The following is a 20402-nucleotide window of genomic DNA, read 5'->3' on the forward strand; positions in this document are numbered from 1 at the left end:
CTGTCTCTTGCCAGTGGGTTCCCCTGAGCAATCGATATGGAGAATGAGTGAAAACCTAGAACAGCAATGGGAGGTACAAGAGCTGGACGTCAAAAAGGGTCACAGTGTGAGACACAGAGATGAGAGAAGGCAGGGAACGGCGAGGCTTCCTGGAGTTCTTTGCATGTAAAAGAGAAACTTGGTATTGTGGGATGGTAGAAATACTTGTTTGTGAATCTGTATCACAAAAGCATGAGTCTTTGAAGGCAGAGGCTGCATCTCTTAGTTTAGGGCTTCGCACACAGTGGGAGCTCAGTAAATGCTCCCGCCCATCTACACAGTCGTGACTGAAGCACAGTGAGCCTCTAAAGAGTTTAATATGCCCACCCTTGCCCCATCAGTGTGTTCTCCACACCGCAGCCATAGTGATCTTGTCAAAAAAGAAAATCTGATTATATCACTTCCTTGTTTACAAATAAGTGTCTGGAGGACATTGGTATTATGAGAATTCAGAAATCCCAGCCATGTCCTACAGAGCTCAGTTTTTATTGAGCCTGTGGCATCTCACCAACTTCACCTTGAATCACTCATTTTCTGCTCCCTGCCACCCCAGCTGCGTGGCCTCCCTTCCCTGAGTCCCTGTACTCATCTCCCTACCTCAAAGCGGTTGGTAACTTTCTTTGGGAGATTTCCTTTGCTTCTTTGATTAAACCAAACCTACCTTTTATTTCCTGTGATAGCATCTTTGTAGAATTCATTACAGTTGTGATGTAGGAGGTGTGATCACATTCATCTTGTGTAAATATTTATTGAAGGTATTTAGTTGATGGTGGAGTCATCTTAAGACCAGACGGTGCCTTGTGGCAGAGACCGCATCTAGTTGTCTTCTCTGTTGAATGCCCAGTGTTTGTCATACGAAAGGCTGAGTTTGCCTCAAAGTGAACAAGTATATTAATTATTGGAGAGTGAAGGCCAGAGAGGGCAATATGCTGTCCTTCCCAAGTGGTTCCCTTCCATGTCAACACTTTGTGAATAAAAGTTCTTTCTTCCAGTATCCTCCTAGGATGTGTGCTGAAAACATTGATGCATCTGCTTCCTTCATCCTGCAAATCCAGACCAAGGGCTCTGACACTTATTTTCTTACAAAGTCTTGCTCCTTTCTGTCTTCCCCATCTTCACAGTTACCTTCTATGGACTTCTGTCAGCTCACTCCCAGCTTATTCCATCAACAGCTTATTCCATCAGCACCTTACCTCCCCCTCTGATTGCTGTGATTCATGCTGAAAGCATCTGCACTGGGCCTGGCCCTGCCATGCTCAGGCTCCTCTAACACCTTATTTCCTACTGCATCACATCTGTCCATCTGTGCCTGCTTATCAAGAACGTCCACAGCAGGACCCTCCCACCTATAAAACAGGGCTCCCACTGCTCACCAGCACCCGGTGCTCTCTCTCCTGGGCTGCCCACCTCGTGGTCACTTCTGCCTTCTTACATGTCCTTTCCTTGACCTAAAGCCCCAGGCCTTTTCTCTCCTGATGTCTTTCCTTCCTGTCCAAATATCTCCAGGTCTCTGTGGAAAATATATTGCCTTTACCACCACATTTCTCAAGTATTCTAACACTCATTATTTTATATCTTCTGAAATATATAAACAGGATGATCTAGCCCTTAAGTGGATATTGTCTTAAGGTGTTTTCTACTTTTTATGACATATTTTCTCTTACCAATTGTAAATACCTTGGGAGTAGAAATGATGTTTTCTTTTTAGTAGTTCTGTATAGCACGAGCCCACATCTGAGCGCATGGTCTGTCTCAAGATTATTGCTTCATGACTGCTCTCTAAGTGTTTGCTACAGTGTCCTTTTCATTTTCCGTGTATGTGCTAATTACCTCCTTTTTTCTACTAATCGTAAAGTATTCTGATAGATGAGTGGTCTACTGTAAAGGGACAAATCTTTTCCCTCTTTATGTAGAGCATTTTTTATGTACTTGAGACTTGAGTTTCTGAAACTTTCACATGGTTAAGGGTCACCTGGAGAGCCAGGTAAGTCACAGGTTTCTGGGCTCCACCCCAGATACTGTCTTTAGTTTTGGAGTGAAACATGAGAATTTGCATTTCTGTCTCACTCAAACCTCAGGCAATGCTGACCCTGCCTGTCTGCTGAATTGAATTCAAAATGTGGGGCATCCTATTCTCCATACTTATATGAGTTTTTCTATTTTTTTCAACTCTTTTTAAAAAAATGAAAACTGGAAGATGTCCTTCTCTTACAAGATTAAGTCTTCCCTTACTCTTTTTTCTGTTACAAATAGCACATCTTTTGTCCAGATATGGCCATACCTCTCAATGTTTCCATATCTTTCCCCAGGTTGGATCTTCTTGATGATTTTGCTTGAATAATCTCAGTGCTACTATAGCCACTTTGAGTAATTCTTCTGGAAAATATATAGTTCATGTTGAATCTCAGATATCCCAGTTCATCTTGGGTTATCTGAATAATATTTGGGCATCTAAAATATGTAAGATCCTAACTATCTAAAATTGTGAGGTCTCAGCCTTCTAAAACCTTAGCCTCAGATGGATGATATCCCTAATAAACTAACCTGCCCCCACAGCCTTCTGCAACTATTCCTCTACTTTTCTATGCTTTATGGCAAATCCTTCAAAAAGTTAATTGCCTCCATCACTCACTGTCCATTATGGTCCATGCTCTTTTGAAATCTCAATCATGCTTTTGCCCTAATCATGCCACTGAAAATACTCTCATCTATACCAACATGCAGTCCTCAGTCCTTAAGTTACTTGACCTCTCAGCAAGATTTAGAATGGTTGGTTCCTCTTTTCTTACTCCAAACGCATTCTTCCCCTTGCTCCCAGGACCTGCCACACTCTCCCATTGCTATCACTGATGAACTCTCTCTTAGCTTCCTTGGTTGACTCCTCCTCTGTTTCCTTATTCACTTTTGGGCCTCTTCTGGCCACTTTCTTACAGTTCCAGGCTTTAAGTATCTATAAAAACATAGCTCCTAAATTGTGTTTTCAATTCTACCATCTTTTCAACCCTCTAGACTCATCTATTTAACTTCCTGCCAGATATGTCCTTATGAATGTCTGTTGGTAGCTTTACCACATAAGGTATTTCTTACAATGGGACTGATTGACATACTTCTTTGGAAGCAAGTACAGATCTGGACCCAAGGACAGAGTTTCCATCCACTATGTTCCTCTCTGAAATCTGAGCCCCTTACTCTGTCAGGTGCTACCCTCCATATTTACCACCTAGATTCCCTCATCTCCACCCCATGAGTGTTGCCCTTAAAAATATGTATTCTCCCCAATGCTCTTACTGAGATAGTATGACATTCTAGAGGATCCAGACCCTTTGACTGCGTTGGTGATACTGTGTCTGAAGGTAGAGAAGATACAGCTTGGGAAATGAACATTATTAATCTGCATTTCTCTTGGGACTACAAGTGGCTGGGCTGAAGAACGAAGCTTTCTTGACCTCAGAGACTTATTCCCAGAGATACTTATTAGTGGGAAATCTGAAAGTATTTTCTGAAGAAAAAGCCAAAGTTTTTACAATGGCATGGGAGATCCAGTATGATTTGTACTCCTATTAACTCTCTGATAACATCCTCTCCTCCTACATTCTTCTCCACTAGCTCTGAAATAGCTCAACCAACCTCCTTGTTAGGACTGAATTCCACCAGCCATTCTCCTTCTTTAGCTGCATTGCTCCCCCTGCTTCCTTACTTTGAACACAGTCCATTTCTCCCCAACCCTTCATTTCCTTCATGTCTTTGCTTAATGTTATTTTTCAATGAGACTTATTCTGGTGACCCTAGTTTATGCTATAAACTACATCCAACATTCCCAGTTTCCCTGATCCTAGTCTACTTTCTAACATACTATATAATTTATTTATTCATTATCTATCTTCTCTCCCCATAATGTAAACTGTATGGGAGTAGAGATGCTTGCTTGTTTTGTTTGCTAATGTCTCCCCAGCACATGGAATAGTGCACAGCACATGGTAGAGACACTATAAAATATTGAACTGATGACACTTCAGGCCGTTGCTTTTCCCATTGATCTCATTGTCAGTCAGTGTCAATGAACCAATATGGACAGGTTCAGGTCTATCAAGTAATAGCTTACATATCTTAGATCTATATTATTATGAAAGTTCTTATTCTAAATAAATGAAATGCATAATTTTGCCTAAACTGCGAAATCTGGTTCTCAGAGTGGGATACAGGGGAGTTCAGCTCCTCACTAGTGCTTATGAGTTGAATTGTGATGACAGCTATCACAAAGGCCTCCTACTTACATGAAACTTCCTTGTCACTTTATCTGAAAAACAGCCATCAATCTGCATGAATACAGATCATGGAAGACAAAATTTCAGTCTAAGAAATGAAACCATAGGGAATAAGCTAAGAGTTTAAATTAAAAGAGAAATGTGTGGGGGGAATCCTACTATATTAATAAAATTAATTCAAGGAACCTCAGCATGATTTTCTTGAACATAAATTCTGAAGGCAAAGGAAAAGCAGTGTCATATAGGGGTCAGGGATTTGAGTTTTGACATCTACTCCTGTACTTTCTGTTCTACTACAGGCAAGTATTGGTTTTCTTCTCCTTGTTCCCCTTCCTACTGCTTCTCTTCTTTTCTCTTAACTCATAGATTAATGATCTTCTTCAACTATGGCTTTTGGAAAGCTGTAGGCAACAGTTGGGAAGATAAGAAATTAAGGATTTCATGGAGCTCTCTTTTAGGGAGGCAGACAAGGTTGTGTCCTTGCTTGGGGTGGGGGCAGCCCAAGCACACGTAAACTGTGAAGCTTCCTTTAGCAGCTAATTTGATCACTGCAGGAGAGGTGTTTGCTCCATCTGTGATGCTGATTTTCTGAGTTCTTTTAACGAGAGAAGTCTCTCAGTCCATGACAGTGAAAGGACAAAATCCTACTGGATGGTAGGGCACACTGACTTGCTAGCACCTAAATGACTGTTATCAAGTCCATATTATATGAAAATCAAAGAAGTGAAATGTACCAGTGTAGTCTGGAGAGTCACTGTTTCACGCAGTCAAGTCTTTTATATAGAAGAGGGAGCAAACTTTACCTGTGGTTTCCAAGGGCAGACCTAGGACCAAATACGTGACATAACAACAGAAATAGTAATGTCTACCATTTCTTGTTATAATGATGTACTCTACACTTCCTTAGGGGCTCAATGCATCACTTCACTCAATGCTCACAATTTTATTTTGAGGAAGGTATTGTTATTTTCCCTCAGGAGGAGAAGGTTATAACTTGTTAGTGGTCACACAGCTAGGAGCTGGAGGTGCCTGAGCTCAACTGTCCTGCCAGCGATGGAGATTAAAGCCAGTGACCCACACCCTTTCTAGCACTAGGTGTGCTCCATCCATGCAGAGCTCAATCTTAGGCTGGATTATCACCTAGAAAATAATTGTGCAGGGTATTACCGTGGCCAGACTAAAGGACTTTTAAGCCTCCTTCTAAACTGGAAGTACAGATTCTGCTTGTGAAAGGTGGTCCACGAAAGCTGGTCCAGGTATGTTGTTGAGTTCCAGCACCAAGCATGATGCCCAGCATTCTAAATGCTGGCCGACTGCACACACAGCCACAGGTTAGCACATACAGTTCAGTGTGGGAAGGGGTGGAGGGAGTACACCATGTGGAAGTGTAGAGACAAGGTTCACTAGGATTTCTGCCTCCTCTGTTTTTTTTCAGGTGATGAGTGCAGTGCTGTTTGTCCTAGAGAAATCACTGATTAGTGATTACCACCGAAAGACTTCTCACAATGGGATTCTTTCAAGATGGTAGTTTCTTGTTTGTATACAGGACAGAACATTCAGATGATGCAAAGGAAAATTTGTTGTATAAATGAATTCAGATGAGATATGTCATTTTAATATTGATAGAAATTCTGGAAACCAGTTTTTATCTTTCCTTAGCTCTGGGCCAGAGCTTTGGGATTGCTGTTTCTTTATTGTCCATTCAGTTCTCCAATGAGATGGAATTCAGCCAAGCACTGTCCCCTGTAGATTAACTCATGAGAGATTTCCTTTATAAAAAGCTTATTTTTCATAACACTTAAACAATGCATGACATCCATGAAGTTAAGTAGAAATAAAATAATTCATATTGATTCATTGTGTTTTTTATTGTCCCATAATTTTAAAACACAAGACTATCAGACCTAATATTAATTTGTTTTTTCAAATTTCTTTTTTAAATTTAAATCCAAGTTATGTTAACCATGTAGTGTAATAATGATTTCAGGGATAGAATTTAGTGATTCATCACTTACATATGACACCCAGTGCTCATCCCAACAGGTGGCCTCCCTAATGCCCATCACCCATTTAGCCCATCCCCTGCCACCTCCCCTCCAGCGACCCTCAATTTGTTCTCTAAGAGTCTTTTATGGTTTGCCTCCCTCTCTGTTTTTATCTTATTTTTGCTCACCTTCCCCTATGTTTATATTGTTTGTTTCTTGAATTACACATGTGAATGAAATCATGATATTTGTATTTATCTGACTTATTTTGCTTAGCATAATATACTCTAGTTCCACCTACATTCTTCCAAATGGCAAGATTTCATTCTTTTTCATCATCGAGTAATAGTCCACTGTGTATATATATCACATCTTCTTTGTCCATTCATCAGTAGATGGACATTTGGACTTTTCCCATTCTTTGGTTATTGTCTGTGTGTGTGTGTGTGTGTGTGTGTGTGTGTGTGTGTCTGTGTGAAATGTATTTATTAATATGGGGGTACAACTGGCATTTCTATATAATTAAGACTTTCCATCCACAAAGAGGATGTATTTCTTCATTTATTCAAGCCTTCTTTGATAAGCTTTTGTCATTTTGGTCAAAGTTTGTCATGTATGGCGTATGTAGGCCATACACATTTTTATGACATTATTTTAGGGTATATTTTATATGTGGTTGCTATTGTCAAAGGGTTATTTTAAAAATCCTATTTCCCGACTAATTTCTGATATATTTAAAGGCTCTTGATATTTGTTTATTTACCGTGTATCTGGACACATTATGTAAATTTCTTATTGTTTTTAAGTTTTACTTATTTATTTTGTGAGAGAGAGAGAGAGAGAGAGGCAGCATAAGTAGAGGAGGGGCAGAGAGAGAGGAAGACATAAAAGATCCCAAGCAGGCTCCACAATGTCAGCACAGAGCCCCATAATACTTTGGCTATTGTTGATAGCACTGCTATAAACATTAGGGTACATGTGCCCCTTAGAATCAGCATTTTTGTATCCTTTGGATAAACACCTAGTAGTGCGATTACTCAGTCATAGGGTAGTTCTATTTTTAGTTTTTTGAGGAACCTCCATACTGTTTTCCAGACTGGCTACACCAGTTTGCATTACCACCAGCAGTGCAAGGGGGGGGGGGGTCCCCTTTCTCTGCATCCTCACCAACATCTGTCGTTTCCTGAATTGTTAATTTTAGCCATTCTGACAGGTGTGAGGTGGTATCTCATTGTGGTTTTGATTTGTATTTCCCTGATGATGAGTGATGATGAATGTCTTTTCATGTGTCTGTTAGCAATCTGGATGTCTTCTTTGGAAAAGTGTCTGTTCATGTCTTCTGCCCATTTCTTCACTGGATTATTTGTTTTTTTTGGGTATAGAGTTTGCTAAGTTCTTTATAGGTTTTGGATACTAACCCTTTATCTGATATGTCATTTGCAAATATCTTCTCCCATTCTGTTGGTTGCTGCCTTTTAGTATTGCTAATTGTTTCCTTCACAGTGCAGAACCGTTTTTCTTGATGAGGTCCCAATAGTTCATTTTTGCTTTTGTTTCCCTTGCCTCCAGAAACATGTGAAGTAAGAAGTTGCTGTGGCTGAGGTCAAAGAGGTTGTTGTCTGTTTTCTCCTCCAGAATATGGATGGTTTCCTGTCTTATGTTTAGGTCTTTCATCCATTTTGAGTTTATTTTTGTGTATGGTGTAAGAAAGTGGTCCAGCTTCATTCTGCATGTTGCTGTCCAGTTTTCCCAGCATCATTTGCTAAAGAAACTGTCTTTTTTTTTCATTGTATATTCTTTCCTGCTTTGTCAAAGATTAGTTGGCCATATGTTTGTGGGTCCATTTCCGGGTTTTCTATCCTGTTCCATTGATCTGATCTGTTTTTGTGCCAGTACCATATTGTCTTGAAAACTATAGCTTTGTAATACAGGTCAAAGTTTGGAATAGTGATGCCTCCAGCTTTGGTTTTCTTTTTCAACATTACTTTGACTATTCAAGGTAATTTCTGGTTTGATACAAATTTTAGGATTGTTTGTTCTATGAAGAATGCTGGTGTTATTTTGATTGGGATTGCATTGAATGTGTAGATTGCTTTGGGTAGTATCGACATTTTAACAATATTTGTTCTTTCAATCCATGAGCATGGAATGTTTTTCCATTTCTTGGTGACTTCTTCAATTTATTTCATAAGATTTCTGTAGTTTTCAGTGTGTAGATTTTTCACCTCTTTGGTTAGGTTTATTCCTAGATATTTTATGGTTTTGGATACAATTTTAAATGGGATAAATTCCTTGATTTCTCTTTCTGCTGCTTCATTAATGGTGTATAGAAATGTAACCAATTTCTGTATGTGGATTCTATATGCTGCAACTTTGATGAATTCATGTCATTTTTCCAGTTTTTTGGTGGAGTTTTTTGGGTTTTCCACATAGAGTATCATGTCATTTGCGAAGAGTGAAGGTTCAAATTCCTCCTGGCCAATTTGGATGCCTTTTATTTCTTTTTGTTGTCTGGTTGCAGAGGCTAGGACTTACAACACAATGTTGAATCATAGTGATGAATGTGGACATCCCTGTCATGTTCCTGACCATATGGGGAAGGCTCTCAGTTTTTCCACATTGACAATGATATTAACTATGGGTCTTTCATATATGGCCTTTATGATATTGAGGTATGTTCCTTTTATTCCTACTTTCTTGAGGGTTTTTATCACATGAGGATGCTGTATTTTGTTAAGTGCTTTTTCTGCATCTATTGAGAGGATCATGTGGTTTTTATCTTTACTTGTATTAATGTTATGTAACACACTGATTGATTTGTAAATATTGAACCCACCTTGCATCCAAGAAATAAGTCTGGCTTTATTGTGGTGAATAATTCTTTTAAGTATTGTTGGATCCAGTTTGCTAATATCTTGTTGAGGATTTTTGCATCAATTTTTATCAGGGACATTTGTGTGTAATTATCTTTTTAGTGGTGTCTTTGTCTGATTTTGGATTCAAGGTAATGCTGGCTTCATAGAATTTGGAAGTTTTCCTTCCATTTCTATTTTTTGAAACAGCTTCAAAACTATAGGTATTAATTCTTCTTTAAACATCTGGCAGAATTCCCCTGGGCAGCCATGTGGCCCTGGACTATTGTTTGTTTGGAGATTTTTGATTACTGATTCAATTTCTTTACTGGTATGGGTGTGTTCAAATTTTCTGTTTCTTCTTGTTTCAGTTTTGGTAGTTTATATGTTTCTAGAAATTTGTCCATTTCTTCCAGATTGCCCAAATTGTTGGCATTTAGTTGCTCATAATATTCTCTTATTACTGTTTTTATTTCTGCTGTGTTGGTTGTGATCTCTCCTCTTTCTTTCTTGATTTTATTTATTTGGGTCCTTTCCTTTTTCTTTTTGATCATTCTGGCAAGGGGGTTATCATTTTGATAATTCTTTTAAAGAACCAGCTCCTGGTTTCATTGATCTGTTCTACTGTTTTTATTTTGTTTTGTTTTTGTTTTGTTGTTTTATTTATTTTTTTTTGATATCATTGATTTCTGCTATAATCTTTATTATTTCCCTTCTGCTGGTTTTGGGTTGTATTTGCTGTTCTTTTTCCAGCTCCTTTAGGTGAAAGGTTAGGTTCTATATCCGAGACCTTTCTTCCTTTTTTAGGAATGCATGGATTGCTATATAGTTCCCTCTTATGACTGCGTTTGCTGCATCTCAGAGGTTTTGGACTGTCGTGTTTTCATTTATTTTTTTCCATGGACTTTTTAATTTCCTCTTTAATTCCTTGGCTAACCCATTCATCCTTTAGTAGGATATTCTTTAGTCGCCAAGTATTCATGGTCTTTCTAAATTTTTTCTTGTGGTTGATTTTGAGTTTCATAATGTTGTGGTCTGAAAGTATGCATGGTATGATCTCTATCTTTTTGTACTTGCTGAACACTGATTTGTGACCCATTATGTGAGATATTCTGGAGAATATTCCATGTGTACTCGAGAAAAATGTGTATTCTGCTGCTTTAGGATGAACTGTTCTGAGTATATCTGTTAAGTCCATCCTGTATAAAAGCCATTGTTCCTTGTTGATTTGCTGTTTAGATTATCTGTCCATTGTTGTAAGGGGGTGTTGAAAATTCCCTACTATTATGGTATTATTGTCAATGAGTTTCTTTATGTTTGTGATTAACTGATTTTTATATATGAGTTCCTCCACATTGGGAGCATAAATATTCACAATTAGATCTTCTTTTGGGTAGACCCTTTAATTATGATATAATGCTTTCTCCATCTCTTTTTACAGTCTTTGTTTTAAAATCTAGTTTGTCTGATATAAGTATGGCTACTCTAGCTTTCTTTTGATGACCATTAGTGTGATAGATGGTTCTCCATCCCTTTATTTTCAACCTGCAGGTGTCTTTAAATCTAAAATGAGTCTCTTGTAGGCAGCATATAGATAGGTCTTGTTTTCTTAATCATTCTGATACCCTGTGTCTTTTGTTTGGAGCACTTAGTCCATTTACATTCAGAGTGAGTACTGAAAGGGGCCCCTGGATGGCTCAATTGATTAAGTGTTGGACTTTGGCTCAGCTCATGATCTCACAGTTCGTATGTTTGATCCCCACATCAGGTTCTATGCTGATATCTCAGAGCCTGAAGCCTCCTTCGGAGGCTCTCTGTCTTTCCCCCAGTCACATTCCCTCCCTCTTTCAAAAATAAATAATAAAAAATATTTAAAAACTTTTAAATTTAGAGTGAATACTGAAAGATGAATTTAGTGCCATTGTGTTGCCTGTAGACTTGGTGTTTCTGGTTCTTTTTAGGTTTTGGTGCTTTTTGTCTTCTTTATTTTGTTTTGCCTTTTCTCCACTCAAAGAATCCCCCTTAAAATTTCTTGCAGGGCTGGTTTAGTGGTCATGAACTCCTTTGGTTTTTGTTTGTTTGGGAAACTCTTTACCTCTCCTTCTATTCTGAATGATAGCCTTGCTAGATAACATTTTTCTGATTCAGCATGTTGAGTATATCCTGCCACTCCTTTCTGGCCTGCCAAGTTTCTGTGGATAGGTCTGCTGTGAACCTATTCTGTCTTCCCTTGCAGGTTAAGGACTTTTTTACTCTTGCTGCTTTCATGATTCTTTCTCTGTGTGTGTGTGTGTGTGTGTGTGTGTGTGTGTGTGTTTGTAATTTGTGAATTTGACTATGGTATACTTGGTGATGGTCATTTTTGTTGAATCTAATGGGAGTTCTCTGTGCTTCCTTGATTTTGATGTCTGCATCTTTCCTCAGATTAGGAAAGTTTTCAGCTATAATTTGCTCACATAAGCCTTCTGCCCCTTTTTCTCTCTCTTCATCTTCTGGGACTCCTACGATTCAGATGTTATTCTTTTTTAGTAAGTCACTTAGTGCTCTAAGTCTTGTATAGTGATCTTTGGCCTTTGTTTCACACTTTTTTTCTGATTCATTGTTCTCCATAACTTTATCTTTTATATCGCTGATTCACTTCTCTGCTTTGTCCACCCTTGCTGTCATAGCATCCATTTGAGATTGCATCCCAGTTATAGCATTTTTAATTTTGGCCTAGTGAGATTTTACTTCTTTTAACTCTGTAGTAGGGATTCTCTGCTATTTTCTATGCTTTTGTCAAGCTCGGCTAGTATTCTTATAATTGTGGTTTAATTCTACACCAGACATCTTGCTTATATCTGTGTTGATGAATTCTCTGGCTGCCATTTCTTTCTGTTCTTTCTTTTGTGGTGAATTGCTTCATTTTGACATTTTGGGGAAATAAGAAATCAATAAAAGAAAAAATAAAAATTAAAAGAATTTTAAAAAACAAAAAAATTAAATAAAGAAAGCTAGATCCTAGGTGTGTTTTACTCCGCTTGTTGAAAGAAGCTTGATAGAGTAGAGAAAAAAGGGAAAGGGAAAAAAAGGTAACAAATATTTAAAAAATTAAAAAGTATATATAACTGAATACAATAAGATAAAATGAAATAGAATAAAAAATTTAAAAAATTAAAAATAAAGTAAAAAATAGTAAATCAAAATAATTTTTTCTCTTTTGTACCCAACCAAGAGGAAAAAAAGAAAGAAAAAAGGAAACAAAGCATAAACAGAAGCAAAGAAAGCAAACTAATATATGAACCAGCAAACGGAGTGAAACCTGAATGAAATTACATCTAGTTTCCTCTAGAACTGAAACCATGAGCCACTCTGTAGTCCATACCCTAAGCAGGTGGAGTGACTTGTGCTGGTCTCCTAGGGGATGTGCTTGGAGGGTGCAGTTGGGTGGGACTTGGTATAATGGCTGCGTTCTCCACCATGTGGTACTGCTTAGCTTACCGGAGTGGCCAGTGTGGCATGCATGTGTGTGTATGTGCATGTGCGTGTGTAGGAGACGTGGTAATGGCTTCACCCAGGTCCTTAGTCTCTGTCACAGGAACTTCGAACTCTCATCCACCTGTGATCAAGCACCCCTCCTTTGTCTCAGGCCTCCATCCGCTCCTCGCCTCTACCCTGTCCATGTCCAAGCTGCCTGCCAGAGTTCTATCTCAGATGAGGTTGTTTCAAAACTCCACACTTCACACTTCAGAGACGCCTGTGGCTTAGACCTGTGCTTAGTCTCTGGGGGAGGGTCTCACTGAGCAATGGCTTGGGGCTGGCTCCCCCCAGAAAATGTTCATGAGATCCCACAGCAGCAGAGGTTCAGAGATTTTGGCAAATCACAACACACAGTTGGCACCAGGTTTCACCACACTCTGGTATCTTTGTCCCGATACCAGTAAATGTGGCCATTCTCTGGGGTCCACTGGGACCTTTGCCTGTGGGGAGGCCATATGGCCTCTACCAGATGCTCTCCAAGCAGGGGAACCACTTCTCCCCTTGTGGCATACAGACCCTTAAGACCCTGCTATCTGCTCCTGGGGATTCACCCTGCTTCCTCACCAGAGCACCACCAGCCACTGAGCTCTGAAACTTAAGATTCCATTGTTTGTAGAATCCTGGTGGTATTGAAACCCTCTCTTTTCTTTCCTGTCTCTGGTTTTGGGGAACAGATTTCTTGTTCAGTCCCCTATGAGTGTTTTCACTCTTTCTCTCAATGTCTCCCCAACTTCTTTCAGGGGGGTGTTTTTCTTGCATGATTGATGCACCACACTCTCCCCTTTCCTTTTTCTTTCTCTGTCCTCTCTCTGCAAAAAAAGCTCCCTACCTTCCATGGCTTTTCTCTCCCCAGTTCACCTCTCTATACCACATACCTGCCAAGTTCTGTGGCTCAAGTTATGTAGATTGTTGTGTTAACCCTCAGATCAGTTTCCTAGGTGTACAAAATGGTTTGTGCTGATATAGCTGTGTCTCAGGGACAAGAGCAGCTCAAGGTCTCCATGCTGCTCTGCCATATTGATTCCTCTCCCTGAACCTCAATTTCAACAATATTTCTTATGATGTTCTTCCTGCCTTCAATTGTTTATAGTGTGTGTTATGGAAGCAAATAGTTTGGTTGACTTAGGAAAAAAAAAAACTAAACAATTACAAATAAAAAGCCAAATAAAATTTATTATTTGGCCTTGAATTACCAATGATCATTTTAGATACTACTTTGTTTCCTTGAAAACAAATATCCTACCCAGTTTTTTTACTGTTTATTATTTTGACAATTTTAAGTATGTAGTGTAAATAAAGTTTTATCTTACATCTAAGAAATCCAGGTTTAACATTCTCCTTTATTTTGTGTGTGAATGCTTATAAATTCCAACATTTGAATCAGAGTAATTCAAACTTTTCATGGATCTGGAGAAATTTAGGAATGAGAAAGACCAATGGATTTTGGTTTTATGAGCACCAACCCTGTACCAAGCATTATTTACTTTACTCAGTGTTTTATTTCGTATTTCCTCTCTGAGTCATAATATGCTGCGATCATTATTATAATACTTAATTTATTTGGGTCATGAATGTTTGGCTCTGTGCAAGTCTGGTGCATCCATATGATGGATGTAAATGTGGCCATTAGAAACCATATTGTAGAAGAGTGTTAATGACAGGAGGAATGTCATAATATGGTGTAGGATACAAAACTATAATCTTATCTCTATTTTGAATGTATGTGCATAGGAAAATATTGGAAAGATATATACAAAAAATTAGCACTCAGTGACATGAAGGATTAAGAGGATAAGAAGGACAAGGAAGCTTCTCAGGAAGAGACTCAAATGACCCCACAGCTCATACAAAGTGTCTGATGGATATTCACCAACCATCTCCAGGACATGGTGGAGAGTGAGGAAAGGGGCCTGCCTCTTCCCATATGGGCTTTTAAATATTTACTTATTTCTGTAAAGATGTTCCTAATGTCCTGAAGAGATATGTCTCATAGGAAATTTTGAGTATGGGGGTTTCTGGTGATGATTGTTGCATGCCTCTGTGATTTGTTGTGGATGCTAAATGCTCAGTGTTTATGCTGATAGAGATGATGATTGTTTTACCTATCAAGCTATATCTTCTTGTTTTGTAGATTTCACTCTTGTACTATTGGAATAACACAATTTGTAGGCTTCTCATTCTCAAGAGGAAGAAAGATAAAACCAAACTCTGTTCAAATTCATTATCTTGGGATTCTCCAACCTAAATGATTCACAACTTTTACTCTTCACCGTCTTCTTTCTGACCTATATCTGTACTTTGGGAGGAAATATCTTCATTATCCTGGTGACCGTGGCTGATCCACATGTACACACCCCCATGTATCATTTTCTGAGGAATTTGGCCTTTCTTGACATCTGCTACACCACCACCAACGTCCCCCAGATGATGGTGCATCTCCTGTCAGAGAAGAAAAGCATGTCCTATGGGGGATGTGGGGCACAACTGTTTGCATGTATTTTCTTAGTAGGATCAGAGTGTCTCCTCCTGGGGGCCATGGCGTATGACCGTTACATTGCAATCTGCAAACCTCTACAGTACTCAGTGATTATGAACAGAGCCCTGTATGGCCAGTTAGCCACCTCATGCTGGACTGGGGGGTTCCTCAACAAGGGAGTACACACTTCTGACCTTCTACCTGCCCTTCTGTGGCAACAACCAGATTCAGTATTTCTTCTGTGACATCTCCCCTTTGCTGCTGTTGTCTTGTGGGGGCACTTCCGTCAATGAGTTGGCATTGGTGTCCATTGGGGTCTTCATTAGGTGGGCTCCTTTCTTGGGTATCGTCCTTTCCTGCTTCTATATTATCTCTGCTATCTTGAGGATCCGCTCCTCAGAGGAGAGGCAAAAGGTATTTTCTACCTGTGCCTCCCACCTGGTCATTGTCCTTCTGTACTACGGTAGTGCCATCTTCACATACGTGTGGCCCGTCTCAACGTGGTCGCTGGAGAGAGGCCAGCTGGTCTCTCTCCTCTGCAGTGTTGTCACTCCCATGTTAAATCCTGTCATCTGTACTTTGAAGAATAAGGACATCAGAAAGGCCTTGAAAGCGGTGGGAGAAAAGGTTGCAACCTTCAAATTTCATTTCCCTTGAACTGTAGTGTTTACTTTTCTGTGATGATTAATAATAGAAAATTAGCTTCTTAGTGATACAATCTCATTGCTTCTTGCCAACATTGCTAATTAAAAGTTAATTTCAATGATTAAACAAAGAGGCAAAGTAAAGGGTTACTATATATTTTTGTCCCCTTCCTATTCTTGAAACACTTGTGTCTTTTCTGTATGTTTGAAACTTTTTCTAAATAGTTTAAGAAGTTAGTTTGAAGCTCATGGATATAACTACAAATATAATGCTTGTCTCCACATGTACATGATTTTTGATTATTTACCATCTGTGTCAAATATATTCTTTAGTTACTCTACTGTTCTTCCATTTTGCTTTTGTCCTATGGTGAACTATCTGTTGGCCTGCATTTCTGGTTCTTGCTACATTTGTCTCAAGGTCATTTTCTTTTGTCACCTTCCTTCTTATTTTCACTGTGCTTTCAAAATCTTGAGAAAATTTTCTCTCTAAGGATGTAGAAGTTCTCCTTGTTTTCATCACTGCCAATACATTTTTCTATTGAGACTACACAAATAATTATGTCTTAATTTAGTTTCCATAAAATGACTCATTCACTTCAATTTGGACAGCAATTTAATAAACATCTTAAATTCTGCATTATGCCTGAGGGATGTAGACCTCCACAGAAATGTGTACATCAGTATGAAATGGGTTCTCTTAAGTTCAGCTCTGAAGGGACATTTCGGATTTTTTGCTGACTGTGTAGAACAAATTCTGATTTATCTCCATTTGGAAAAGACCATGCCATAGTCTCTATACTCTTGTCTGTGTTCTTCACCTCTAAATATGTGGCATGTTCCCATCTTCTTTAAGGTATCTCTGTAAATAACTCTACTTCTTTTTAACTTTAAAAAATGTTTATTTTTGAAAGTGAGAGAACACACACATGCGAGTGGCAGAGGGGCAGAGAGAGAGGGAGGCAGAGGATCCTAAACAGGCTTTGTATTGACAGCAGAGAGCCCGATGTAGGGCTCAAACTTACAAACCCTGAGATGATGACCTGAGCAGAAGTCAGACACTTAAGGGACTGGAGCCCCCAGGTGCCCCTGAAAATAACTCTACTTTGTAGATCTGATGCTTCTGTGCTTCTTAGGTTGGGACACATTTTTATAAAAACAGCCTTGTACACACAATAAAATTCAGAAGGACAAAAATGTCTTATTTTTTTTAAAGATATAAAATATTTGGTTCACATGCTATTTAAATTTAAAACAGGGAACACAACATACATCTATAAAGAAAGGCAATTGCATGGATTTTAATTCAGATGTGAGGTGATATTTCAGTCTGGTTTGATTTGCATTTTCCTGATGGTTAGTAGATTAGATATCTTATCATATACCTGTGGGTCATTTGTATGTCTTCTCTGAAAAAAAAATGTCTATTCAAGTCCTTTGCTAATTTTTAATTTTTAAATTTTTTTTGGTACTGGGTTGTAGGGATTCCTTATATAGTTCGGATATTAACCCCTTATCATATACAGGATTTGCACATATTTTCTCCTGCTCTGTAGGTTGCCTCTTCCTTTTCTTGATTGTCTCCTTTGCTGGGTAGAAGCTTTTTAGTTCAACATAGTCCCACTTGTTTAGTTTTGCTTTTGTTTTTTGTGCTTTGGTGTCACATCCAAAAAAATCATTTCCAAGGCCAATGTCAAGGGGTTTTCCCCTATTTTTCTAGTAGCAATTTTATGGTTTTAGGTTTTGTGTTTAAATTTCAATCCATTTTGAGTTGATTTTTGTATATGGTATAAGATATGGATCCAACTCCATTCAATTGTATGTGGAGATCCAGTTTTCCCAGCAATTTTATTGCAGAGACTGTCCTTTACTCATTTGCTTTTATTCTTGGTGGAAGATTAGTTGACCATGTATGTGTGGGTTTATTTCTGGGCACTCTATTCTGTTCCATTGATCTATGGGTCTGTTCTTATGCCACTACCACACCGTGGTGTTTGCAAGAGCTTTGTAATGTAATTTGAAATCAGGAAGTACCTCTAGCTTTGGTTTTATTTCTCAATATCAGTTTGACTCTTAAGAGTCTGTTTTGATTTCATATGAATTCTAGGATTATTTTTTCTATTCCTTTAAAAAATGCCATTGGATTTCTAATAGGGATTACGTTGAATCTATATATCATTCTGTGTAGTATGAGTATTTTAATATTATTTGTTTTTCCAAAGCATGAACATGGGATATTTCTCCATTTATGTCTCTTCTTCCATTTCTCTTGTCAATGTTTTATAGTATTTAGTGTGCAGATCTTTCATCTCCTTGGTTAAATTTGTTGCTGAGTATTTTATTCTTTTACCATTGTAAATGTGATTGTTTTCTTAATTTCTTTTTCAGATAGTTTCTTATTAGTGTACAGAAGCACAACTTATTTTTGCATGTTGATTTTGTATCCTGCAAGTTTACTGAATTCATTTATTAATTCTAACACTTTTTTGTGGGTGGCATTTTAGGTTTGTTTTGTTTTGTTTTGTTTTGCTTTACAAGATCATGTCATCTGTGCAGAGAAACAATTATATAGCTTCCTTTCTTATTTGGGTGCCTTTTATTTCTTCTTCTTGCCTAATTGTTCTGGCTACAACATCGAGTACTATGTTGGAGAGAAGTGGTGAGAGTGGGCATCCTTCTCTTGTTCCTAATCTTAGAGGAAAAGAACTCATTTTTTCACAGAAAAGTGTCTTTCATAGTTACTCCATATTTATCATTTCTGTTGCTCTTCATTTCTTCCTGGAAGTTCAAGTTTGCACCGGGACACGTGCCCATTTAGCTTGAAGTACATCCTTCAGCTTTGCTTTTATCGCAGGTCTCTCGGTGATGGATCCTTGCAATGTTCTTTTAAGTGAAAATGTTTTAATTCGCCTTCATTTTTAAAGAATATTTTGACCAGATATAGAATTCTGAGTTGACAATTTTTTTTTCTGCCAACACTTTAAAATTGTAGTTCCACTGTTTTCTAGTCTCCATGGTGTATGATGCTAGGGCAGCAGTTACTTAAATCTTCTTACCCCGTATGCATTTTGCCATTAAAAAAAATCAATGTAGTGGCCTCATAATCACACCACCTCCCTCCCCCCCGCATAAATTGATATTTATGGGAATAGAAATATGGAGGAGAATAAGTCTTTGGAGAGAAAAACCCCAAGACATTAATTCCCAGGATGCCACTGGGGCGGTTTTCCAAGATTTAGTCTGTTTGTTCTCTGGTTAGAATGAGAGATGAAATTTGCTGAGATTCAATCTTTTAGGTATAAGCTGTTTGTAATAAAAATGGACATAAGAAGTTTTGAGCAGCCAGAACTGTCTCTGATAAGAGAGACATCTGATCTCTGAATTCTGAGCAGACATTATGTCATTGTGAGGTACGTGCAGAGAGAAGTACAGGGCAAACTGGCTGAGAGAATGGTTTTCTGATGTTGGGTCAGGGTGCCTGGAAGGTGCGGGTGGGGATAACTGGGAACTCTTTGAATATAGGCTGTGAAAATCAGAGTGGGACACACCAGGTGGCTCCCAGCACAAGTCATCAGCTGCGAAGCTTCAAACTCCCTAATCAATTTGTGTGTGTATTTTTTACTTTTTTTGTTACAGTGTTTTTCAGAGCAGATTGTTATCAAGTATAGGTGTATGTTTTGATAGAATTTCTTAGTGTGTGTTTTACAAAGAGAGGAGATAAAGGGAAGAAGGAAGTGAGGGAGAAAGAAAAGAATTAACTGAATAATGTCTTAATGTATGTGGCAGGTTCTAGTCCTAGCATTAGAGTGCTACATTGCACCTTGTGTCAGATAGTTACATAACTTTGCAGTAGTATTATTGTTAGTGGAGGATGGATGGTGTGACCATTCAGGAAAAAGGAAAATAATTTTCAGAACTATAGTATAATCATGTGTTTTCACATGGGTACATCTCAAATCCCTGATGTTTATCCTGGTTACAATGTCCTTCAATCACATATGTGATTCCTGAGATGAACCCTCTTCCCTCTGCTACTAATAATTCCAGTTAGAATATTTCTCCTATTGTCCACATCCATGGAAAACAGCTCCTTGACTTTTGTGTCCTTTCACTAATCATATGATTATTTAAAATTTAAAACTGTTTACTGATGCTAAATAATCACTAAGAATCACTAGTGTCCTTGAAGTCAGTTTATGATAAAGGTGATTTGCTAAAACAACAACTGGCCTTACATAGTTAAAAACCATTTACTTGATTGCAAATATCCATTCCTGACTTTCTGTGTTGCTGGAGGCTCTGATAAAGTGGAGGAGTCCTTTGTGACATAGCATCACATTCAGGGGAATACTGCAGGTACATTGTAGATTACTGGACTTAGTAAAGCACAGATCTGACCTCTTTGGGGTAATTTTAATAGTTGACAAACACTGAACTGGTAATAATAATCTACTAGTTAGTTCAATCAATATAGAGACAGCACCAAAAACAAAAAAAGTTCCAGTTTTAGATGCTGGGGGGTGCAATAGTGAATAAAATGGACAATAGTTTTTGTTTGTTTGTTTATTTGTTTGCTTTTGGAGCTTATATTTAAGTTGAGGATGAAAGACAACATGTATGAT

At 38.3% G+C, this 20402-nt stretch overlaps 1 protein-coding gene across 1 annotated transcript; it reads left to right on the forward strand.

The window, feature by feature from the left end:
• Positions 1 to 43: 43 nt before the first annotated feature.
• LOC115514677 (olfactory receptor 5V1-like) lies at positions 44 to 15793 on the forward strand. Its single transcript, XM_030316804.1, is given in 3 exon segments — positions 44 to 106; positions 14830 to 15323; positions 15325 to 15793. Coding segments are annotated over 3 exon segments (1026 nt in total).
• The last annotated feature ends 4609 nt before the right edge of the window (positions 15794 to 20402 follow it).

This window comes from Lynx canadensis, chromosome B2 (assembly GCF_007474595.2).
Source record: "Lynx canadensis isolate LIC74 chromosome B2, mLynCan4.pri.v2, whole genome shotgun sequence".
NCBI classification, from domain to species: Eukaryota; Metazoa; Chordata; class Mammalia; order Carnivora; family Felidae; genus Lynx; species Lynx canadensis.